Source organism: Mastigoproctus giganteus, chromosome 13, assembly GCF_048544385.1.
Source record: "Mastigoproctus giganteus isolate SK-2022 chromosome 13, ASM4854438v1, whole genome shotgun sequence".
Lineage (NCBI taxonomy): Eukaryota > Metazoa > Arthropoda > Arachnida > Uropygi > Thelyphonidae > Mastigoproctus > Mastigoproctus giganteus.
Window position 1 is genome coordinate 145,162,721 of NC_143587.1, and position 25,978 is coordinate 145,188,698.

A 25,978-nucleotide genomic window follows, 5' to 3' on the forward strand; every position below is an offset into this window, starting at 1 on the left:
AATGTTTTTATTTTTTTAATAATAATTACATATTGGTTACTGAAAGTATTGGTCTGTGATGATTATTGTTAGAATAATTAGCTTCTAGCAGAAGCTGGAGATGACGTTACTTCCGTGACGGTTTTTCGTTACATTTTATTTTTGCAAATAACGCCAGCAAAAACGTTTTTAACGTAAAAATAATGTTTGTAATACTCGAAAAAGAATCATATTTTTATGAAGAATTCATATGCAGATTTGAGGGCATGCGCATGTTAGTGCAGTTGCAGTACAATGTAAAATATTTAGCTATAAATTCGGTGCACTTTTAGAATAAAGGCATAAAATCTTCAGCATATATCTGACATCAGCCTCTCTTATTTAGGGTGTTCAGCAACATCGGAGTTCATACTGGTTTTGTTGGCTGTATCAGACGTCTTAGAATTAGTAGGAAGGAAGTTAATCTTACATTTCCTGGATCCAAAGATGTCATTCGAGCCGCAGATATCCGTAAGTGTTGGTAGACTTATACGAGGTAAAGGAAGCACACGTTAGCAATAATTATATATTTGTTAATTATAGTAAATAATTTAAGTGGACTTATTAAATATCTTCGTATGAAATTTTGTTGTTTGTAATGTAAGATGTTTGTAAAACTTAATAGAACGTTTGTTTTTTCTCTTCAGGAGAGTGTACCGATAGTCTGTGCAGCAGTATGCCCTGCCAGAATGGTGCTACTTGTATTGCCCAAGATAGAAACGGGTACAGGTGCCAGTGTGCTGCAAGGTTCACAGGTAAGCCTCTTGTGTTTATAACTGAGAAATTTTCAGTTAACTCGATCGATGTATTTTAGTGTCAGAAGGTTTTAAACCCATTTATTATTTAGAAACTACGCACTCTTATCTCATTCATTTTTCGTTGTTATATTTTTTCATATTTTAGCGTACACAATCCTCTTTCGCCATCCCTTAACTACAATCACCCAACCTACCTGATTTTGATGCCCATTTCAAGTACCCATTTCCTCAGTTTATTCAACTATCGCCCAGTCAAATAGAAATTTAGCATTTTTATGCAACTTTCGCATCTTCAGTAACTTCCAGGAAAGAGTGAATTTATATTCACTGCTGAGTTTCTTAAATTGAGTTACCATTCTATCTTCCAAGTACAGGATTTTCTATTCCCATGCATTCGTATTTTCCATTTCTTTCGATATTGCCTTTCGAATATTCGGCGTAAAGTTGTCTCCTCGCTGAAACTGATTCTTACTTTCTTCTCTCACCTCTTAAACGACCATTCAGTGGAGATTTCAGTAATAATATATGTATATTCGCCTAAAGCGCTTCTCTCCCTTCTTTATAGCATTATGTTTCCAAGGAATCTGGGTCAAAATGATGCTGAAACTTCATATCTTAAAAATAATTTAATAAATTATGGGGGCTAAAGGAGATTTTTCTTGAATCCTTTGCTAGATATATTAAAGCAATTGAAATATATTCTTTGCTAGTATAATATAATGAATAATCATAAACCAAGGTATGCGCATATTAACTTATCAAGAACAACAACGTGACCTAGTTTATGGAAGCACAAAGTATTTTAATTAGCCAGAAAGTTTAATTCAAATTCGACAAAACCATTTTTCTCTATATACATTAAAAAAGTTTTCCTCTTGGTGATATTTATTCGAGTCAATGGGAGAAGAGAGCGAGGCAATTACGTCACTACGAATGCAATTAATTATTGACAAGTGCCTCCATAACGTTCACCAATCTCGTGCACGTACTTCGCTGTCTAACATTTGATGTACCACTGTAACGTTTTTTTGTATATTAATGAATATTGTATATTTATAAATACTGTGGTTTAGTATTTTGTAAATATTTTAAATATTTGTATAGATTGTAAATATTTTAGTCCTGCTCTTTCGGATGCAACAATATTCTTCATGCATTATGAAACCCCAAGCAAAAAGCCTTTTCCGAAAGTGACTTATGTGAACGCAGGTAAATAATTGCATAGGTCATTTTATGATTAATGTCGATCACAGTGACATTTTTTTTTTTTTTGTCTGGCGGCACCGGGGGGGGGGGTCTCCCCAACTCCACGTTTTCATTTTATGTAGAATACAATACTCTGCATAAGGCCAAGGTGTGCGTTTCGTGAAGTATTAGTGTGGATGTGTTGTTCCTCTGGCCACTTATCCTGGGGGGAGGCTGTGGAGCGCCATTAACAACCCAAGTTTCTGTCACCGCCACGAGGAAGCGGGCCAGGACAAATTAAGAGAGAAGAAAGCTCTGGCGGGGTGAACCCTGGGGCAGCCTAGGGATCCGAGGAGAGCCAGCCTCCCCCAAAAAAAATATTGGAAAGGAGATAATGGGGAGATAGGAAGATGGTGGGATAAAATAGGTAGAGAACAGAGGGGGAAGTGTTGAGACACTAGCCTGATTTAAAAGGAGAGACAGTAAAGGGATCCCCCTGGTACATGACGCCCATCCTGGTCCAGAGACTGTGAGTTGAAATTGGGTGGTAGGGTGAGCCACCAGGCAAAAGAAGGTACGGCTACACAGGTTGGGGGAAGCAGACTCAACCACCCCAGGTGGTAAGAATAAAAGAACATAGGGAAACAGATTTCTACGGGGGAGCGTGCTTTTTGGAGCTCTGTCTCACACTGGCCTGGGGGTTACCCTAAAGGCCATTGTCAGCATCCCTCACCATGCCAGCTAGGAAAGCTACAGCACGGTTGTCAGCTTGGATAACCATAAGGGCCTCTGAGGGCCTGCATAGCCATCAGTCTGTCCGGTGAAGAGGCTAAGATAGAACATGAAATTAATAACTTTCATTCACTCAATATTACCACAATTTTACTTTTTAAAATTTTCTCGGTTAAGGTAAAGAAAGTCTGCACGAGAAGGATGAACAAGTTCGATGAAATTTAGCATTTGTATTGTTGTATCGGTCTGGAATAGAAGTTGAAACCCACGGGAGCATGAAACCCTCCCGAAGTGGAGGGTAACCTGACCTTTTTTTCTTTAGAATCACTAATTGAATCAAGAACAGAGTCATATTGGAAGTCCTCCCTGTTTATGGGGCATGAACCGATAAACAGGGAGGCCATTCCAAGGTGGTAAAATATGCTGAATGCACTTCGAACCATGTTCTAGTCACCACGGCTCTGGCTCTGTAGCGAGGCGCATTGTCCTGCTGGAAGAGTCCATTGCACTGTGGGTGCACGATGCAGATGGTCTGCAAGATGGACACGTAAAACCTGGCCCGTTGACATGCGTCTAGACGTACCAGAGGTCCCAACGTGTGCTAGTTGAACAGGCCCCAGACCATCACTGACCGTTCACCTGCCTGAACAGTTCTTTGTTGATATTACGGATGCATAGCTTCGGAAATTCTGGTGAATTTTCATATCCGAAATAGACTAACGCAAGTAGCAGAGATATGGCAACATTTTGAAGTGAACAAAATTAAGATCCATGAGGTTCTAAGCACTCGATGGCTGGCGAGAGCATTAGCATCACGCCCAATTTTGAAAAAAACATATAGTAGGATAATATATGGAGGCGAAATATTGCGGTAAGTTTTGAAAGGAAAGCAGAAAATGCCCTTCTGAAATTATTATAGTTTGGAAAAAGTTTTCTGGAAGACACCAAATCCTTCTCTGCATCGTCTTGGGCAAAAACAGGGGAAAGGATGCTTAACTGAAATGGCTGTGTATAGACGTCAAATAGCTAACAGTTGACACTTTTGCATTTTCTTTTTTGAGTGTACATGAAAATAAGAAGAAATGGTTCAAGTTTCAACTGAACCCCGAAGTTTAAACGCAAAAGAACAGCACCTTGAAGTACGCAACGTGACCATAAACATCTTCAGACCAGTGTGACACAGTCGCTTCGTCAAAATCTCATGTAATACACGAAGGTGACTTTCAAGAGACTCCTCGCACAATCCCTGGTTGCCAGTACATCCACGTACACTTACGTGTCACGCAGATAAATCGATGAATGCAGGAACTCGTAGTTTACTATGGAAAGAGACATCAGCATTCCAGTTGTCGTTAGCAGTTAAAGATGGTCACTTGAAGTTTAAGAATTCCAAGCAACGGTGTCCTTCAAAAAACTCCTAAAATGACGCCATCTAGCGAAATTGTTTAGAAGAGTTCTCAAATTATTTTCAACGTTCATGTAATGTTGCATATACTTCTCTTGCGTGTGTTTTTAAATATACTAATTAAACTAGACTCAAACTAAATTCAAATGAATATTCTTTAACTTCTCACTTGTATGTTGCGTAAATATTTATGACAATTATTCTTCTTCCAAACAGGAAAACAGTGCGAAACTCCACTCGATCCATGCACAAGCAATCCTTGTTCTTTTGGTGCCACGTGTGCAGTTTTACCTCAAGGTGGATTCTCCTGTCGATGCCCTCCAGGACGAACAGGGCGGCTCTGTGAAGAACGTAAGCATCTTTTTCATTTCTTATAAAATATAGGACAAAATAAGTAGCGATTATTATTAATCAGAATGGGGTACGCTTATAGAATGAATGAGAATCAACGTAAGTCTCATCTGACAACAGTCTAAGCAACTAAATTTCAAAGGGTGGGTTCTTGTTGAAAAGGAAAAGAAAGAAATCCTGTATCTCCTCTTCAAACAGAATATTATTCTGTTTGAAGAGGAGCTAATATTCCATGGAAAAAGAATTTTTTTCATGGAATACTAGACTCTACTCAAGAGTGTAATGCATAAATATTACATATTCCTACAACAATGTGCAACTCAAATGGTCATCTAAGCACAGAGTAGAAGACCACCAATATTCGTGAGGTGTCTTAACTTTTGAAATGATTCACAATTCATTTCTAGAGTTGCGATCCAATACTGTTCTGCAATTGAAGCAAAAATGGTAAGGTTTCTGCTGGGAAAAAAAAGTATATTTGACGATTAAGACCATTCATTTTTTGGAGGTTGACCTGGACATGTTTGAAACGGACTGAGGGTGCAGAAGTTTGTCTAATTGATTCAATTGAATAATGAGTTATTTAAATATTTTTAATGTCATTCATTCTTATTAATTTCAGTTTACAACACCATTCTGTGGCTGATATGCTGTGTACATATTTTTTCGTGTACTGTATTATACAATGGTGATCATTTGTTGAGGGAAATAATCAAATTTGTTTGACAAAATTAATTTTTAGTGAGATGTGCTATTTTATATAATATTATTTATATTTTTAGTTCATAAAGAAATAGAAAAGCCTTTTATCCCGGATTTTGATGGCCATTCTTCTTATTTGGAGCTTCCTACACTACAAAATGCTGGTCAAGCCTTCACCGTTGTAATTTGGTTCTGGACCCGCACTCCAAACGGATTATTACTCTATAATGGCCAACTTCCAAGTGGGAAAGGAGATTTTGTGGCGATTAATCTCGTCGATGGTTACGTCCAGTTCCGTTATAACCTTGGCAGTGGAATCTCCAACATCACGTGAGTAATAATGTTTCAAATTACAAAATGTTATTTTCTGCCACTCTGGTGGACTCTTTATTTACCACAAAACGGACTTTTATTAGTCAACTATCTGGATAAAATTATGTAGGGATGTATTGAATGTAAATACGTAGAATCAGACTTTATATTTTTAGGGCTTAACTTTACTTAAGGGTGTTCGTCAATTATTGGGGAAAACAACATCTCTCGCAACCTTTCTTCTACTTCTTGGGGTACACATTGGTGGATTCTTCTTCACCTGTCGAGCCCTAGTTCAGCCCCAAATAGAGTATGGTTCTCTAGTACATGCCTCTGCCAGGAACAGTGCTTTGCAATGGCAAGATCCTATGTTTCAACCCGCTTATACGTGGAGGCAAATGATCCACCTCTTTTTGTTTGCTGTGCGCATTTGTCTTCAACATATTATCTAATATGGGGTTCGATATTTCCTCCACACTATATATATATATATGTTTTCGATACCCACCCTACAGCTAATAGACCATTTTGCATCAGATGCGTAAGATTTTTACAGAAATAAATCTGGCAATAGAGTGTTCAGTCATCTTTTCAACTACCCCTCCTTGATACTTTCACTTTCCATCTTGTGATTTCTCCTTTTGGAGTTCAAACAAAGCAATAATTCCACTGTCTATTTACGAGCAGGTGTTCGCCGAGTTTGTGTCGTTTTATACTGACGCTCAAAATCCAAAAGAAGTGTCAGTTCAGGTCCAGGTTTTTCAGAAGATATCTGTGGGATGCAGCATATATATATTGCATAGGTCCAGGTTATTATGCTTGCATTGTTCAACCTGTATACTTCCAGGAGGTATACAGTTTGAACAACGGTTTTACAGTCAAGAAATACTGCATGATTCCCAAATGGATATCCGTTCTTTGTTGGATCTCACTCATTCAGAGTTCATGGGAAAGGAGGCGGTGAACCCAGCCACAAAATCAGCACCAACTAACCAACCACATTGAAGAATTAATATTTTTTTGCAGAAACTAGTATTCTAACATAGATGGTGAAAGAAATGCGTTGTATATTTGCGATACATGAATTTCATATTAACAATAATGATGAAACATCATAATATGAAAGTTTAATTATATCGTAAACTGCGTGTTTGTTCAGAATTCGTCTCCCTGAGACATGGAATAAAATAACAGTGGGTATGCTCCCACGGGATGAGAGAGAGAGAGAGAAATTGAATGTAGCGGTGTGAGGAAGTGATTAAAAATAGAATTAACGAAGATGGTTAGAACTTCCCGTTCGCTGAAAGTTGTTCGTTTAGCTAAAGATCTAAAAAATGATTTTAAATCCGGAAATCGATAAGAATTTTTTTCCCAATAAATTGCTTTGCAATGACATTATCGATAAACGGAGTTTGTTGGGAAGGGGAAATAGTCTTCCCCCCCACCTTAACGTGAAATTAAATTTCATATATTTTTGATTATTTGGATTAATGAACTTAAATGTATTTCTTTTTCCTTGTGCTGTCAGTGAAAACGAGGAGTTGGTGGAACTGAGGTAAGTTAGCACTTTTTTCCCGATAATCCCTTTTCACATCCTACATTTAGTAACAAATTGCAAACCTCAAGAGTACACCCGGATTTTGACCAGAGTTGAACACTTTTCAAGGTATTGTTCAGTCAGTTAAATATATCAGTAAGAAATATATTTTGATAATATTTAAAAGTTATAAAATTAGTTAAGTGTTATTTGTTGCCAAAAAAGAAATTAATAGACATTAATTCTTTATTTTCAGTTTGAATAGAATCATAAATCATTTGTGTTTGCATTTCTATTTATGGCTGCAATTTATTAACGATTTGGGTTGGGACCAAACATTCTAAATACCATCAAAACAGTTCGACTTCTAGACGAATTCTATTGTTGTTATCTTTAACAGAACTTCAGAATAATCACGATTCTTTGCTGTTCAGGTTCTTTGAGTGTTCAGAGAAGTAATTACCTGGTCATTTGATATAAACGTAAATTGTGAACTCTGTTTCTTTGAATTTCAAGGAACATATATTTTCGCGCACTCACCTGGTTGCCCTCACGAGTAGCATGCTGGTTCTGATCACTAGCCTCCCATCCTGGAAAAGGCCTCATTTGGAAATCCATTGAAGAAGGGATTTTTATGGGCATTTTTCATAACTTGGTTGAATTATCCGATCCGAAACAAGGGTCCCAGGGTTTTCTCTGGAAAAAACTCAGGTTTTTCATCCAGAAAACAGCAAATTGACCGAATACAGGCATTTAGGGATGCTAGATACTGACTCCTCATAGTCTTAGTTGCTTATTATTATTAGATCGTTTTATTAATGGTATGCTGCCGTGTTTTGTACATGGAAGTTTCTTCCCTCTGTAGTATCCACACCATTTAAATATTTTCTAGCCGTGTTGATTTAGGTCATCAGTGACGTTTAGGCACCCACCAATTAGAAATAACCATAATTCTCATTCTCCATCTCATTGAGAACTATTACTTGTGGTGTAAATCATAGCGGCAATATTATTAGGAAGACCATTTAGTATCTTTTAGTATTTTTTTTTCTCGTCTTTTGCAATTCTGTACTTGCCGATTCCATTATGCAGAATCTTAAATTTTTTGCCTTAATTTTGAGCCACTGGTTGTATGTTAAAGTGCTTAAATCAGTATTGCTTAATAGACTGTTCACTGCAATCAGAAAAGTGGATACAGTAGTCAACGTAATAGTGCAAGGTTTGTATTCTTGATACTGTGAAGATTAGAAGTGCGAGAACTCAATATGCAAGCTGAATTCGATATGCAAACATACTCAATATGTACCTTAGATTTTTAATAGAAGATAATACGTTTTCTTTTTCATATTGTAAAAAAAGTTGGATATTTATTTAGAAACAGTCTTCTCAAATATAATAATTCATGACCAGGTCGCCAGGATGGCATCAGAAGCTAGCGCAAAAATACTAGTTGATCAAAAAACGTGTACCTTACTACAAGTACGAACCTCAGGTCATATTAGAGAAACCTACTCACAAAATATACTGGAACCCTGCCATAATAACTGACAAGACGATCGAGCAGACCAGACATAATCCTCATAAACGAGAAGACAACCTACTTGAACAACATAGCGGTGCCCAATACCAACAACCTCCAGAACACATGTGAGGAAAAGATCAGGACGTACACAGACCTAAGACTGGAAGTCAAAAGAAATGTGACATACGGAACAAGCAATGACCATCCCGATCACCAAGTCAACGAACGGCATAGTACCAAAGAATCTTCATAAGAATCTAGCAGCATAGGCCTCGCAGAGAACCCATGCATGGAATTCGATAAAGCAGGGATCCTGAAGACATGAAAGGTAGTGAGAATGTTCCTCGACCAACGGTAATAATAATAGTAGTAACTGGACGCAACCCACCATCCCATGCACTTGGCAGCAGTACCCATCATGGGGCAGAAATAAATCCCATAAAGGAGAAAATGTGTTGTATAATATTAATAAGGTTTGAAAAAAATCCCATTAGAAGGAGATAATAATAGGATATTCTATCAGAGACAATACTTTCAGAAGTTTGGAGTTGATTATTGAGTTTTAAATACTACACCACGTTTATGATTTTTACGAGTCTCTCTTATATAAAAATATTCATAAATATTTTTTCCCCTTTCATGATTCTACCATCATGTTTTTTTCTACTTTTAGGAGCACACATCCAGTCTCGTTGAACAGATGGCATTCAGTGAAAGTCACCCGACAAAGGAAACGAGGATCTCTGAAAGTCCAGGATGGTCCAGTAGCATCTGGGGAATCAAGGGTGAGTTTGAATATAATAGTACATTGAAAAAGATATATAAATCTTGCATGGATTGAACTACTGGAAAATAACACTACAACAGGAAATTTGGAGATGGAAATCTATAATTTTAAGAAGTTTTTTGAGGTACAGATAAAACATTCTGTAGTAGCAAAATAAATGGTCTTATTTTTCACATAATCGTCAACAACCTCCAAGCATTTATTTAGTTAGATATCAAATTAACTATTGATATGTTAATTGATTACAAAACTTTATAATCATTGATTGCTGATAATCAACGTGGTTTTCCCCTTCCTCAGGGTCCTTTAGACGTTCTCAATCTGAAACAGCCCCTTTACATCGGTGGATTCCCGACATCCCACAAGGTGCATCCAAAGTCAGGAGTTACAAAAGGACTAGATGGAGCTATACAACGAATAATCATAAATGGGGAAGTCTGGGATAACTTAATGGCAAGGGCGATAAAGTCCAGAGCAGTGAAGGAGTATTTCGGGCCGCCTTGTAGCGACAGGTCATGTCTGAATGGTGGGGTGTGTGTGCCGCATCTGAATGAAGTTACCTGTCGTTGCCCAATGAAATTCATGGGGAAGAGATGCGAGAAATGTACGTGTAAAGATTTTACTACTTAGTTTTTTTTCGAATTGCTGTAAATGTATGGAATACGTTTGTTGATATATATATTTTATAAATGCATGAATTGTAAGTTTCCTTTTTACATTTAAATAGGATTACAAATTACATTAAGGGTTCACTTAGTGTAATTTGTATACTGTTACTGTAACGCAAATAAAAGACTGCTATAGAAATTGGAGAAGTGTGATATTAAGGTCAAGTTATGGATCTGGATAAAGGGAAGATTTATTGTAGAAGACAGAAACTGATTATCAATAGACACCTTACTTCGTGGACTGATGTTATTAATGGAAGCCCTCGGGGTTCAGTGCTTGGCTTTTGTTTTCTATATCTATTAATGATATCGATGAAGGTATATCAGGGTTAATATCTAAGTTTGCAAATGATACAAAGATTGGAAGGTGGTTAATGACAGTAATCAAGGTAAGATACTGCAACAAAATCTAGAAAAATAGACAGATGGGTTGAGAAATGACAGTTGCAGTTTAACAAAAGAAAAGTACTACATATGGGCACCAGTAATCCCAGATTTTAGGCACGCTCAAAGCAGTTTTCAGATGAGAGTAACTTGCGTACATGAATTGACAAAACACTCAACCAAAATGTGACTGTTGCCATAAGTAAACTCATTACTGGCATTCTGAACAGCGAATTATCGTAATGGGCTAAATGCCCCGGTTCTCGTACGATCAGCGAAGTTAAGCAGCGTTATGCCCTGCCCGGTTAGTAATTGGGAGGGCGAATACCCGGTGTAATCGACCGTGTATTTCCAGGTATTCCCAGAAAGAATGTAAATATTCTTTAGATTTTCTCGTATCATTTAATTTTGTTAATTGGTAAGGTAATAAAGTGTAAATATGTTCTTTATACAGTTACTTTTATAGTCTTTGGATAACATTCCTCCTGTTTTCGCTTATTAGAATCGCCGTTAATAGAACTGAAATTCAATTCGTCAACGCACAATGCCCGGCTCTTACTACGTACAGCACGTATATATTCAATACGACTACCGAAACCATCTCCATTGAATACAAATTACAAAACAGAGAATTACAGCGTGCGATGAAGTTGAACGAAGAAGCCAGAGAAGGTCCATTCACATCCTTATATCTCCCAAGAAATGTTAGAAGTGAATTTGGAAGGAGTCATGTAAAGGGAAACTATGAATAGTCCTCGAAACTGAGTCGTAAGCGAAGAAGCCAAAACCGACTGGTAGAAGTACTCCAAATCGTTCTATCGAAGTCAAATGGTTTTAGATATCATCCGATGCCACAACACTTGCCGAAACTAGATTTGGTAACTGAACGTCTCGTATCTACGAGGCTCCCATTCATGCAGATTCGTCGCCTGCGGCATTCATACGGTCAATACGGATCCTAGGTTAAGTGATAAATGTCCGCCTAAAGGAGTTTCACCTAACTTCCGCTACGCGTGCTCGGCACACACACACATTTTTTTTTTTTCCCCATCAGATGCCCTATAACCTTGCTTTACTGCATCATTTGGTTATATTAATCCTAATTCCCAGTTATGGAAGTGAAAACTTGGGGTCCTTCCCAACTACCTGAAGCCATATACACTTCCGGTTGTTATCTGAACCGGAAATGTGCAGCTTCGATTAGTTCTCACTAAAACTACTTTCTTAATTGCCTAAGAGCTTTCATTTTACCAAATAAACAGAAAATATCAGGAATATATTCTATTGGTTAAAACCATTCAAGAGTTTTCAGATATTTTTAGTGTGATTCAGTTCTGTTGTTGTTTTCATAAGTATAATTATATCATATGTAGGCTTTGCTGTTGTATATATTTTATCAGTAACAAAAACCACAATGAAACAATACAACGATTTTTTTTTTTAAATTTATAGATATGGCTAAGAAGGACATCAGGAAGCCCGTCGCTTTCAATGGTACTACATATCTGAACTTCCCTAACAAAATCGCCAAAAGGTTAGAAACGTATCTTTGGTAAAAAAAAAAAAAATTACTTAATTTCCTTACTAAGTAGTTCAACCAACACAGAAAGACAAAATCAGATCAGCGTGGACATTAATTCCAAAGAAGCAAGTATGAATTTGTAAAGAAGTGTTGAAATTTTCTCTTTATAAGGTAGGCGTCCAATTTGTTGAGACGAGACTGTGTCCAGACGACGCTTTAAGATGATAAATAACTTAATAATTTAATTCTTAAGTAAAATTTATATTCCTTTTAGGATAAGTGCAAATTTCACTTTTGTGGGAAATTCTAAAGATAATTAGGAAGGCCAAGCCCTCGTGGGTGGCACAGTTGGTAGGATTGCTGTCCTCCCCACAATGGGTGGAAAAGATCTGAGTTCGAGTCCCGTCGATGAAGTGAGGAAATGTTATGGGCTTTTTTCACAACCTATCCGAGTTAGTCGATCTCAGGAGACAGTAGCATGATTTTTTCTCCCGGAAACTCGGGTTTTTCGTCCATCAAACAGAAAATCGACCACAGAACAGATATTTTATGCGGCGCAATATAGGCTAAGTGGCACAAGCGTCTAAAACCCTGCAACAACCAGTTCAATTCCTTTATATACTAGGGGTGGCTAAAGATTGGCTTGCGAACCGCATGTGGCTTTTTAACTTTTGAAGTGTCGCTCTGAAAAAAACAAGGGCTGGAATGTAGAATTCTTCAAAATATTAATTGAAAGTTAAAAAAGGCTGTCTAGCTCAGTACTGAACTTTTCAACCTCAGTTCTAGAGTATTTCTCCACTCACAGAAACACATACGTGTCCAGATATACGTCAATAGCGAAACAATTTACATTCTTTTGATAGGATCAGCAGTTATGGAAAGTTTCAACAATAATATATTTACAGCTACCCATTCTCTGTGCAGAACACCAAAGATGGACCATTCATTTAAATCCATCTCTGGTTAACTATGAAAGAAATTCCCACACTACAACGTGTGTAATCTCCAACAAAATTTAAAAATAGACTCAGTCATCTCTCGCTATTCTTGTGTCCATGATGTTTAGACTTTAAAACAGTGAAGTACGCGATTATCTCTTTTGTTTTTGTTTGAAGTAAACAGATTCTAATCATTGTTCTGTTCTTTTCTTTTCTTTTCTCTCCTCTAACAGAGCCACCTCTCAGAGGGATAATCATTACGAAATTAAATTCAGTACAAAGCATCGCAATGGGCTTTTGCTATGGACAAACAAAGGCGCCACCACTCGGGGAGATTACCTTGCCTTATCCGTCTCACGTGGGCATTTAGAACTCAGCTTTAACTTAGGAAAACAAAAGGATCTACTCATCATAAAAAGTAAAGCAAGGGTGGATGATGGCTCTTGGCACACAGCGGTTGTAAAACGGTAAGTGGTCCTTTATAAACTTAATTCGGTAACTAACATTAGTGTAAGATTATAATTAAGACGAGAAACTTTTCATCTATAAGAGTAGTAGAGGTCAAGAAATATTTTTGGCGGCATAAACATTTAGAATTGAGACATGAACAATTTTAATTTCTATTTCGTTTGCTGGTTTCTTTAAGGAATAAATTACCTGAGCTGATTTGTTTATCATAATAATGATAGAAAAAAAACGGATCATTTTATACCACTGAGTGGAATATCTCAAGGCTCCCCCACCCCATAGGTCCTCTACTTTTCATTGTTTTCATAAACGATCTTCCTTCTTTCATCTGCACCGCCAATGTTCAAGTTGGTCTCTATGTAGATAAACTTAAGATCTACTCAGCAATGAAGGAAACAAACGATTCTCAACAGCTTCAATGCTCCCTCAATAAATTTTCTCAGTGGCTGTCTCTCAATGGCTTGTCTCCTAACCCTTCGAAGTGCAAAGTAATCTCTTTCTGATCCTGCAGATCTCCACAAATAATAAATACGGAGTACAGGTAACTCTGTGATCATCTTAAGTTAATAATTTGGGGGTTCTCTTCTCCAGCAGCGCTAAATTTTATGTCCATGACCTTAAAGTCACCAGCAAAGCATTCAAAGCACCAGGATTTATTAAAACGACCACCTGCAAGTTCAAAAACTACAAATGTGCTGTTATCCTTTATAAAACCATTGTTCTGCCAATCCTTAATGAACAATATTGAAGCAGTCCAGAAAATTTTGTCCGTCATCTTACGTTCCGTAACCCTTTATTTTATCACTCTACTATGAATCGTTGTGTGATCACTTTCATTTGAGGCCTGTAAACACTAGAAGGGTTACCGCTGACGCCATCCTTCTAGCCAAAGTAATCACTTGAACCTATGAAGCATCTGATATCCTTAGTAAAATCTACTTCCATGCTCCTTGTGGACAAGTCAGGAATCTTACGCTGTTTCGCCTTGACTCTGCTTCCATGGACTTTATGAAGTTCATTCCACTAAACCAAATCAGCCCAGCATAATTCGCAGAAAAATCTTACTCCCTCTGTCTGAGATCGATTAATTGCAAACCGAAAAGGACTGCAGGAATTGTTCCAGCTGTGCCAGGAGCCAGTAGAGTATGGCTAGGAAGCTCTAAGCAGGAGAGTTGCCAGTTACTGCTCCTTTCCACTCTCAGAAATTTCTCTGAGCTTGCGCCAGTCCCTAAATGAATATAGGATTTGATACTCCAGTGTCTGGCTCTCGAGCATTACATTTCACTTTTGTATTGCTGTTCAAGAGGATCAGACCTTATTAAGATATGCTTTTGTTGATTATAGAGATGCCATCATCATTAAGAAACTTTTAAAATAATTCCTCAGTAACGTTTCTTCATAATCTGATAAAAGAATTTATATTTACTTAAGCCTTTATGTTTTTTTCTTCCATAGTTTTCAGCCCCAATGTATTTCAAAGATGCTAAATAGAGAAGTGAAGTTATCCATCACAGTTCCCTATCGCATGCACGAGGTCTTACATTCGCGCTAAGTTTAAAATACAAATGATTCGTTTCACTCGCGATGGCGAATTCAATGATTTTATGTACAATAGGTAATTTTTATTATCCTTTATGTGTGATGATTCACTTCTCTTCGTGTTTTGTCATCAACAATAACTTCTTATTTTCAAGAAATTTAGCCATTCTGCAATGTTCTTACTCTGTAGAATGTAAGTTCATTCCTTAGCTGCTACAGGAAAGCCATACCATTTATGTTTTTCGTAAGATGACCAAAGCTGTTGCTTGTAAGTGCGGAAAAGTCTATTAGATGGTGAGAGATAATCCTCCCTTTCAACAGTAATGAATTGGAGAAGATAACTGCGTGATGGAGAAAGGAAGCAGTAAGAAATGTCACCTAGTCGACACAGACTTAAAGTATCATCACGAAGCTCTGAATTATACTCTTCGTTACACTCACCTTCGTATTAGTTCAATTTCCTACGCCCTTATCTCTCGGAAATAAGGAACTCTTGACAATCCATAAGTGCAACGAAAAACATGAACTGCCCTTATCTTGCTTAAGATAGATAAGAGAAATCTTGAAAACATGGGTAGTTAAGTTTGGTTTGTTGTTACAAGTTAGAAAAGATACAAAATTACACCGCAAATTTAAATTTAATTAAAAGATCGAAAAGATAGACTGAAGAGACGGGTGGTTCTTGTAGTCTTAGGTATAACTTATCAGTTATTCATCAATGTCTCAAATGTTCAGGAAGTCACTTTGGCAAGTGATCAGAGATGCAAAACATTGAATAACTTTGTATATCCAGCGAACAATGACAGGTACTGTTTCAATTTCTGGTATACAGTTGAAGTTGTGATGACACAATAGGAAATCCGAGCTTGGCATTTAACCACCTGATGAGAGTATATTCGGCTGAGATGAAAGACTAGATTAATAATACATAGAGGAAGTGAAGGAGAATATGGATGGTAAAATATTTCCGGATAGTGTGCTGATTATGAAGGATAGCGAGGTCGAATTTCATAAACCAAAAGGATGAATTACTTTAGAATGGATTCTAATCTATAGAAAAGAGATTGTAACAGGAGCAAATGGTGGATACTTGTTCTTAGAGTAGTTAACAAGCTAATCAGAAAGTTTAGTGCGATAAATTATTGAGCCATATACAATGGATTGAGAAGGTGGACATTACGAGAAGGGCCGGAAAACCGAGGAAAATAGTAAAGGCAAGTAAATGGTAAAGCAAGGACAACAAGACCGAGTGGGCTCCTCTTTGGTCTGAGGTAATGTTCCAAATGCAGGTTGTGAATTTGTTGGGAAAGATGAGTATCATCTTAGGACCGCTACTGAAAGTTGTTTGACAACTTTCAGTAGCGGTCCTGGGATGCATGATAGTAGTGGAGCAGATATATCAAGACTACCAACAGCAACTGAATCGATGGTAGTGAAAATATCAATGAATAAGCAGTGGAGAAATTTTTTCAGCCATTTTGCATAAATTATGGAAGTTAATTGATGACATGTTTAATTTGAAAGCAATGAGGCTGCATAGTAGATTGAAGTTGGCCGGAAATCAAAAAATTTCCTAAAAGTGATTTCAAGAGAATTTTGTGTAAAACTTTTAGTAAAGGAGGACAAAGAGAGAGATAGGCCTGAAGTCGTTTGGCTTTTGTGGCTTTGGGAACAGGAGTAACCCTTTAGTGTTTGCAGTCGAGAGAGGCATAATCTTTAGCACGAATGGTTGTATAAAGATTTGCCAAGGAAGATAAATCTACTAATCTTGAGGCAGAAAGTGAGATGCCAATTCGGGATTTAAATAACCTTCAGGCCTGAGGATGAAATTGAGATTTTAAACAGCAACAAGAAGATCATCAACCAGCTTCATCCTTCAGCCTTGCACTTCGTCTGTGGAGATTTTAATCTTCCTCCTCAGCTAGCTAACCTTCAGCAAATGCTCCTATCAAACTTATCTTGTACAGGGTTACAAATGATCAACGATCTCCCGACAAGAGGTAACAACCAATTAGATCTCATCCTTGCTTCTTTTCCCTGCACACCTGATTACCTGCCAGAGACTTATTTCAATTCGGACCACAAGCCAATTGGAGTTCTTTTACACATACCTGCTCCAAACTTCAATATTGTGAATTCGACTAATACCAAAGTAATAGTAAGTCCCAGGTTTTTGAGTATTTCTAAATGTGTTGAGGCTGCCTCTGTCATCCCATGGACAGTCTTAGAAAACTGTGAACTAGAAATTGCAGTGAATTTGCTGACTAACTGGCTTAAGACTATTGCGACATTTGCAGCATCAAAAAGAATTTCCATCATGCCTCGGTCCAAAGCATGGTGGACTCCCCATCTTAACATGAGCTTCAAGTTAAAGCAGCATCTGCACAAAATGTGGAAGCAGTCGCACAGTATCCATGACAGGATAGCCTACTCCAAAGCTCGCGCAACATTTAATAAGCAGAAGTCAAAAGCAATTAAGCATTATATGGATAGAACCCTTCGTAGCGGAAAATGTCCCTACTCTGAGCGGCCTTCGGATTTCCCCCAAAATCTTGAACCTGACCAGTGGCTTGACTTCATATCTAGATTTGCTTCGAACACGGAACAATGTCCTGATCTTCATACTCCAACAACCAGAATCCCGCCTGACACTCTGTCGGCAGTATCAATCTCCAGGGAACAGCTTATTGCTGCCATTAATTCTACATCAGCTTCTGCGACAGCAGGTGCTGATGGAATTCCCCAATTCATTATTAAATGTCTCAGCCCATATATTTTGGATCCCCTTCTAACTATTTTTAATGCTGTTTTGTCAACCCACTTCTTTCCCCAGCAGTGGAATACCTACCTTGTGAAGCCTGTCCCCAAAACTCAATCTCCTTCACTTCTTAAGCATTACCGGCCAATCTCCAATGCCTCAAGTCTTCTAAAGCTCCTTGAGAAGGTACTTCTCCCCGTTCTAACTAAACAACTTCTTCCACATCAGCCTCCTCAAATCCATTACTCCCTTCCTCATAGATCCACTGTGACTAACCTCTTAGCCACCACCAGCTCTATCCTCTCTGCATTTGAATCCCAAGCAGAGCTTGCAGTCACCTATGTAGACCTTGAAGCAGCTTTCGACTCTATAAACGTTCCTGCAATGCTGAAGCTACTTTCTGACCACTACCAGATCAAGGGAGACACTCTACAGTTCCTCACGTCACTCCTTCAAAACAGAATAATCCAGCTTATTGTCCATGGGCACATATATGAGCGAAGTATCTCTTCAGGCGTGCCACAGGGTGGTGTCTTATCTGGGCTCTTGTTCACAGCACTTATCTCTCCACTTGTTGAGTCCAGGTATGATATCTTATGTTATGCAGATGATATAAAGCTCCTCACACCGATTTCTCCATACGATGATCTTCTCATGATAACAGGATCAATTAATACTACACTGACTGAAATTGAAAACTACCTCAACCAGTTCGGATTAAAAATAAACCCAGAGAAATCTGAATTTATGATATTCTCTTTAAAGAAAACGCCTTCTTATATTCAGCCCATTCTGTGTAATTCTCCAATTCCCATCGTCAATAAGCATACTGATCTCGGGGTTGTGTTTGATCCTAAGCTCTGCTTCAGTTACCATATAGACAAGCTCCTCACCCTGGCAGCTCGACTCCGATGGATTGCCAAACAGCATCTACATTATATAAATGAAGTCACAACTACTAGAAAATATATAAAAACCACTGTATACTCTCCGCTTTTATATGCTGCAGAGATATGGGCATCAGCTGCCACTAGCACAATCAGGCCACTTTTTTCTGCTGAGTACTGGCTCTTAAAATGGGCCATAAACAAACACAAACTTCCCCCACAGCTAAGGACAACTGAAATGGCCAGCTTGATTCAGATTCACAGGCTCCCCACGCTGATTTGGGTGAAACGTCTTACCACGACTATCAAAATGATGGTTGGCGAGATTTCGGCACCATTATTCTGGGACCTGTGCTCATGGAGAATCCCTCAGTCTTCCCTCAGAGCGACTCCAACTCTATGCCCACATCACAGCCGTCTCCACCTATCTGATAGGTTTCTGCCTTTTCAGCTACTTTCATGTGCCCAGTCCTTGGATGCTGACCTTAACAAGTTCGCTTCTGACAGGGAATACAGATGTCGCATCCTTGAATTGTACTTCCCTGTCCCTGATCCTTCTCCTCGAAGCTCGTCTTAATGCTGCAAGCCTTCAATAACACCTGATGTGAAGACAGCATACTAACTCTTCAGTATGACAGTTAGTAATGATGGACTAACTACTTCTGTTCAGCGCAAAGAACGTTGCCTGTTTATACTACTATATGTATATGAAATTATCTGTTTCCGCCAATATCTTCTTTATATATTGTATTGTAAATAACTGTACGATACTTAGAGTTTGGAATTGTACTTCCGCATATGCATTTCCTATGTTTTATATAGCAATGTTCCCTATTTATACTGTATTATTACTGTTAACCCCTGGCCTGGTGGCCGTGAAGGGCAACATTGCAATCTATCGAATTGTATCATCATTATTATCATCATTATTATTGCAATAAAGATTTCTTAAAGATTCCTTGAAAGTGAGCCATTGCATTGATGAATTGGTTAAGATTAAATCTGTTAAAATGATCTGTTAGGCCTCCAGTTCGAAGTCTTGAGGGATGAATGAGGGTTTATCGTCCCTTTTCTTTTTTGAGTTCCAGCATTGATAAACCGAGCTAGGATTGGGTTCTTAGAAGTATTGAACAGCGAGCCGAGAATTAAGCGTATATCCTGTTAGAGAACTGACTTCGATACTTCCGAAAAGGGTCGATAAGTCAGATGTCCACCACGCTTTGCTTTGTTAGCACCACCTTAACATTGTCACATGTGAAATAAAAGTGAGCCAGAAAAACACAGTCATGAGGAAGCGGAACCTGAAGACAGACTGACCAGAGGAAAAGATCAACAGGAATTTGACAAGATATGGGTTCAGTAAAAGTGGTGAAGAAACATTATCAGACATGGTACTCGAGGTTGTTGAGCCATCCTGATTTTCTCCTGACAAAGCTAGATTGCTTATTGGACTTGTTATATGCTAACAAGCTCAGGGATTTCGAACTCCCTACAAAAAAGTTTGGGAATGACTTTGTATCTTCAAATTGCTGCATCATAGCAAGTTAGAGCATGAGACATAGTATCAGATGAACTGTTTTACCTTTTTCTTTGCAATTTAAAATAAATTATTTTACTGAGAGTGAGTTTGCATCCAGTTTTGTTTAATATTAGAGAAACTCTAACAGAAAATATTAAAAACGCATTTCGCAGATGCTCTACATGTCATTCGAAGCTTTTCGATACTGTTCAAAGTTTAAAGAGAGCCTCTTGTCCGTTGAAGACGATCTTCGCTCTGGTCGCCCTCCAACTTCAAACCCATTAATCGCCGCTCGTGATCTGATCAGAAGTGATCGACATTTGACTATTTGCGAAGCTGGTAGTGAAATTGGCATTTCTAATAGCATTTGAAAATTAGTTTTAACGCAGGATTTGTGGATCGCTGTGACTATCAAGGCGAAGTCCATCAACAGTGCTTCCAGAAGTTGCAGAAGCGTTGTAGTCGGCGTATACACTATCAAGGGGAGTAAGTCAACTGAGATCCATGCGTATAGCCAATATGCCTCATCATTTCTTGTTATCTCAAGATGAGACCATGTACGTCTATTTACTATGATGTCAGTCGAACAGGGATGGTGTCATTTATTTTTTATTTCTTGGTAAGAATGGGAGAATAATGTTTTTTTTTTTTTTTTTTGTTTTCAATGCTTATCATGTATTGTGGGTTGCGCATTAACATGGATCAAAGAGGATATCTGATTAAACCCTTACTAAATCAGCAGTAGCTGACCTTGCTGACTGCCATACTTATACTCACTTCCATACCGGATCCAACTCGATAACTCTTCAATCTGTTACATTCCTGTTCCGAAGTATAGAGGACAGTTTTAGATTGTCCAACCAACAGTGGTCATTTTTGGATTGTAAGATTCGAAAAAAGGAAATCCCATGTCCCACCAGATATCATGGAAGTTCTTCGAAGATTACTGAACAAATACCCAGCATTATTTTCTTTTAATGACCAAATTATTAAACTAAAATCCATATTAAACTAAGAATGAAAGAACACTGATCTGCGTGAATTATAAATTATATATTTAACGGAAGAAGTTGCTTTTTTTTCGTACAGGCCGAATAACAATAAACGAAAATTTCTTTAGAGTGGAGAATAAACAGCACAGGAAGTGTTCACCTTAGAGTTAGGGAAAGAAACTGTTCAATGCATTTCCTGAAGATGCGATTAGTGAATTGTGGGGAATAATTGTTAAGGCGAAGAAGCCATAAACATTACACTTCTAAATGTCTAATGTTTGTGGATTCTTCAAGGAAGACACCAACTTTTCAACAATACAAATGATTATTTCTCTGAGTTAAATCACATAAGCCTAACTTTCACTGATCTAGCATATCGTGCTCATCTTTATTAAGTGCCAGTACAATTAATATATTCTTGTTACAGAAACAGACGTCTAGGAGTGCTGAAACTGGATAACAAGCCATCTGTGAACAACACATCAGAACCCGGAGCTACAGAACTCAACACTAGCGGCATCTTATGGATAGGTAGGTAACTATAATGGGCAGCCATAAATTGTTCTTAAGATAATTAATATACATAATAAATTTGATAACTGAATCGTCTGCAGAACACAGCGCATCTTAAATCAACACCCCTCTAGATTGGAAATAACCATCTATCGCCTGCCTCATGTTTCTCTGCTTTCCAGTTGCTGAAGAGAATAGAATATGGCAGCCCTCCATATTCTATTCTCTGAACCAACTAGAAGGAATAGAATATGAAGAATTTTATGGTGTTATTCATTTTTATAGCACACGATTCAGTTACTTTGTGTTTGACGAATATTAAAAAATTGGTCAACCTAATCTGGGACTGCAGAGATGTAAATATTTAAACAATGATTTTTTTAAGGGTCTCCCAAAGAAAACTCGTAACTTCTTTATGAGATCTGAATTTTACAAAAATGGTTGCGTATGGACTTAAAGAAATTATGACCGTGGTGATCCCCCATAGAGCGGGGGGAGATCACCTTTGATTCTAATTATGTAAATTAAAACGACTTAGGAGAGTTGGCACGACCATAGTGCAGAGAGTAGAGTGGAAGCTCATAGTCTGCACGTTGTATGTTAAGAACACCATCATTATAGCCATGTTTTCATTTTTTTTCTTTTTCTTTTAACGGATCACGCCCCGACGATGCAGTTGGTGATCCACAATAAGCGACTGTCTTTGCTTCAAAAAGAAATTCCCAATGGTACCAAGAAGGTTCTACCTGTTCACAATAAGCGAATTATTGTTTCAAAGAGATTCCCTATGGCACGAAGAAGGTACCGTGGAAGGGGAATTCGAAGTGAGGGAGCAAAGCGTTTAGCATTCAAATAAAGAGCCCCTTCTTCCCAAGCCCAACCAATTTATTTATATTGTGATTGGTTCCATTTGAAAAATACTTTTTTATAAGATATTAAGCACCACATAAGGGCCAGGGGTGCGTTATTTATTATACGAGTAAAATGGGGACGAGTACAATGATGGCCGGCTGAAGAAATATTATTATAAAACATTAAGAGAATATGTTTCTTTTGCATCACTGGTTCTGTAGTAAAGTTGAAGTGTTACTCTTTCTGAGTGCTGGGTTCAAAACCTCCTGCGAAGATTTCTTTTTTTTTTTTTTGTTTGTTTTTTTTCAGTTTTTATAAAATTGAGGACATAACTGAAGGTTAAAATTAAAATAATTTATATCGACATCAAATAAAATATTCATTCCTAATAAAACGAATGGATCAAAAAATTGAATACTTTATGGCTAGAGAGTTATTTATTTTATTTATATATATTTTTAAGAGTATTTTCTCTATCATTTTCTAACATGCAAGTTATTCGATAAGCGGAGGAAAAGTTGGTTTAGAGAATGGACGTTGACTGGTTGAGGCACATTTATTGAAGATGAGCATTGGAGTACAGTACTGAGTTTTCTTCTCTCTCTCCATCAGAGATTCCTGAAAATTGGCATTTCACTAACTGGCAGGACATACGAGAAAATGCAGTAGTTTCTGCAGGGAAAGGTTTCTGAAACTGGTAGATGGAATGTAGTTTGGTACCATCGCAAAACTACAGATAGGATTTCAAGCCAGTAGAAGAATGGGGGCATTAATATAGAGGAGGAAAACAACCTAAGAAAGAAAGAAACCTTGAGGAACACAAGAATTAGTTAGTGCAGAACTATTAGAGGGACCAGACAGAGGGAGAGAAAACTGGGTGCACTGGCTGCAAAGTTCCTAACTTTCTCCGAACATTTCCATGGTAATTCTTTAAAGATGAGAAGAATAAATCAAGAGCTTTATACTCCAGAATGACCACGAGGGATTAGAGGAATATAAACGATAGTAATTTATACGATTATTTTGTTGAACCATGTGGACTTGATCAATGAATGCATAACTCTGTAAATAGAAGTCAGAGTACGGTTATTTCGCAAGAAACTCTCCTTGGTTGGGAATTTCATCCGATCCCTAAGAATTCCTATAAATTCGCTCAAATCCAGCCAGAACTCTAGTGATTTTTTAAATTGCTATCTTTGTAAGAGTCAGCAGTTTCCTCAAAGTCCCCGACATCAACAACCAGATGTCACCACTTTGCGTCCAGTGATCGCTCTATCCCAACACGTTCTACTGTTTGCGTCACTTTAAGGCCACAGTATTTTCCAGCATCTCGTCTTTCTTCCACTGGGACGACATACTTGGCAAATATGGAACTCTAGTTTACAGGCCGACAGAAATGATTAATGGCGCGAGATCGTGAAAGGGTTGTCGACCCTGACTGCCAGCTGACAGGTTGATAATGATCAGTAATAACCGGTTATCATGGTGAAGACCGCAGTAGATAATAACAGGGTTTGCGGAATCTTTAGTGAGAAATTGACAAACTTTGGACGCACACGTGAACCATTGTTTAAAAAAAAAAAAAAGACGAGAAAACGCTAGTTCCTCGCGCAAATGTGTAATGCATCCAAGCAGGTGATTAGCCAAGTTCTCTAATTAATGGCGTAATAGTTTCTCACTCGCGTTCGATATTTTGGGATAAAGAATCGGAGAGTGCCTCTTAGACAGAAAGAACCGGCTTTATTGTCCAAACAAGAGGGCTATAATAATAGCATGTAATATAATCCTTACAGAGCCTTAGAAAGGAGCCTTCTTTTGTCCCACTCTTGGTAAAATAAATTTTTAAAAATTGCGTGTTATCTTTAGATTATTAAGTATCATAAGTGTTTACGTTCTTAACTACGTTATGTAACATAATCGCGTATTGTATTAGAACGTGACAACTTGTTGATCCACTTTCATGATCCAAGAAAGGAAAATAAGAGATACCCACGGTTGAAAATTAGATTACTACAATGCGAATCAATAGGATTTTTGGTTCTTTAAATTCGTTCTTTCTCTTAAAACAGGAGGAGGAACTTTACAATGCCTTAAACTATATCTGATTCTGGTACGTTTTAAAGCAGAAAAGTGTGATTGAATCTTGTGTGAAATGGCAGTGGACTGGATGCATTGATGGTCTGGTCTTGGCATTATTGAGGACTGCTCCTCTCGCGAGAAAGATTATGCCATCAAAAGAGTGAGTTCAGCAGGGAAAAACGAGTCATATCTTGAAATTCAGAGCGATAGTTTTATATGCCAAAGTAAAAACAAGGAAATATATTCAAATAGAGAAATATCCACTTTGAATAGATCATTTTACGTATTTAACTGATTTATTGTTTGTTAGATTAGCAACTGAGTTGTCTCTTCCAAATGGTTTACTAAATATACGATAACATAATTTAAAAAAACCCAGTGGCTGTTCCTTTTAACGATCTAGTATTCTTAGTGTTATTAATTACTTATTTAGATAAATTCAACTGTTCATTGCGCATTTCTGTTTTCAAGGTGGCTCGCCCAGTCTTCCTGCCGGCCTTCCTCCTACTTACTACCATGGTTTCAAGGGATGTATTGATTCCGTCAGCATCGATGGGTTGCCATTGCATCTCGTACTTCGCGGTACGGGAGATATGCAGTTTTGTGGAGGGTCCTAATCACTGTACAGTGCCTTGACGTTGTGCCATACTAATCAACAATCTGACCACCTAGAAGAGAGCGTCCGACAGCCTCAATTTCGCCTGGGGGAGGGAGAAGAAAGAGAAATAACCTCTGACTACGACTCATCGGAGCAGTGTAAGACTAACACTCCCATCGAGTAAAATCAGCCCATTCTCGAAATAACTTAAGAAGAGCCATAGACTGTGTGAACTCCGTGCTACCTTTGAACTGTCAGGTGGTATCACATACTTAAACCTCGTGTGCTAGCTTTCCTCGTAGCGTCCGCTCGGTGATGACAGCAAAAGGAAGAGAAAGAAACCAGCCGAATAACCCGACGACCTTATGTGAATGACTATTGGAAGCAAGTTCAGTGCGTGTCCGGACATTCAAATCCTTTTTCTTTGTACACGGTTGTATATAAGTGGAGAAATAAAGTTAATCCTAAAAGATGTTGGTTAATAAGAAATAGTGATTCAAATTAAACTGCGGCATTTATTGTTAGTGGAACAAGTCACTAGAGATGTTTGATTGATTCAATGAATCAAAGTGAATTGCGGCTTCCAGATGTTAGTTAATAAGAAATAGGCGATTCAAATTAAACTGCGGCTTTTCATAGACAATGGATAATAAACTGCATCTACTCATTGATTAGTAGAAGCCGCTTTTAAATGTTTAGTAGGTCCAAGTAGACATATTAAACTGCGGCTATACCATTAGATTATTAATATGTCTCCTTGGACCAACTAAACATTTTAACAGATAGCTGCAGTTTATTATTCACTCAGTATCTTAAAGCCGCAGTTTAATTTGACTAATCTAATGGTATAGCCGCAGTGTCAAATTAAACTGCGGCTTTAAGATACTGAATGGACAATAAACTGCAGCTGTCAGTGATTAGTAGAAATTCCGCTTTCAAATGTTTAGTTTGT

General features: G+C 37.9%; 1 protein-coding gene across 6 annotated transcripts in view; it reads left to right on the forward strand.

Annotated features, from left to right (window-relative positions):
• LOC150076502 (agrin-like) overlaps positions 1-25,496 on the forward strand; it is a 424,773-nt gene extending 399,277 nt beyond the window's left edge. For 5 of the 6 annotated variants that reach the window (XM_090387651.1, XM_090387653.1, XM_090387652.1 and 2 more), the window contains 10 exons: positions 365-489; positions 666-773; positions 4,315-4,449; positions 5,232-5,481; positions 9,196-9,307; positions 9,610-9,913; positions 11,814-11,895; positions 13,055-13,288; positions 21,412-21,515; positions 24,900-25,496. In XM_090387651.1, coding sequence (XP_090243777.1) covers positions 365-489; positions 666-773; positions 4,315-4,449; positions 5,232-5,481; positions 9,196-9,307; positions 9,610-9,913; positions 11,814-11,895; positions 13,055-13,288; positions 21,412-21,515; positions 24,900-25,045 — 1,600 coding nt within the window. In that variant the 3' untranslated portion in view covers positions 25,046-25,496. Of the gene's footprint in view, positions 1-364; positions 490-665; positions 774-4,314; positions 4,450-5,231; positions 5,482-6,991; positions 7,098-9,195; positions 9,308-9,609; positions 9,914-11,813; positions 11,896-13,054; positions 13,289-21,411; positions 21,516-24,899 lie in introns of those variants that run through there. The other variant, XM_090387656.1, reaches the window with a different exon arrangement.
• Positions 25,497-25,978: the final 482 nt, after the last annotated feature.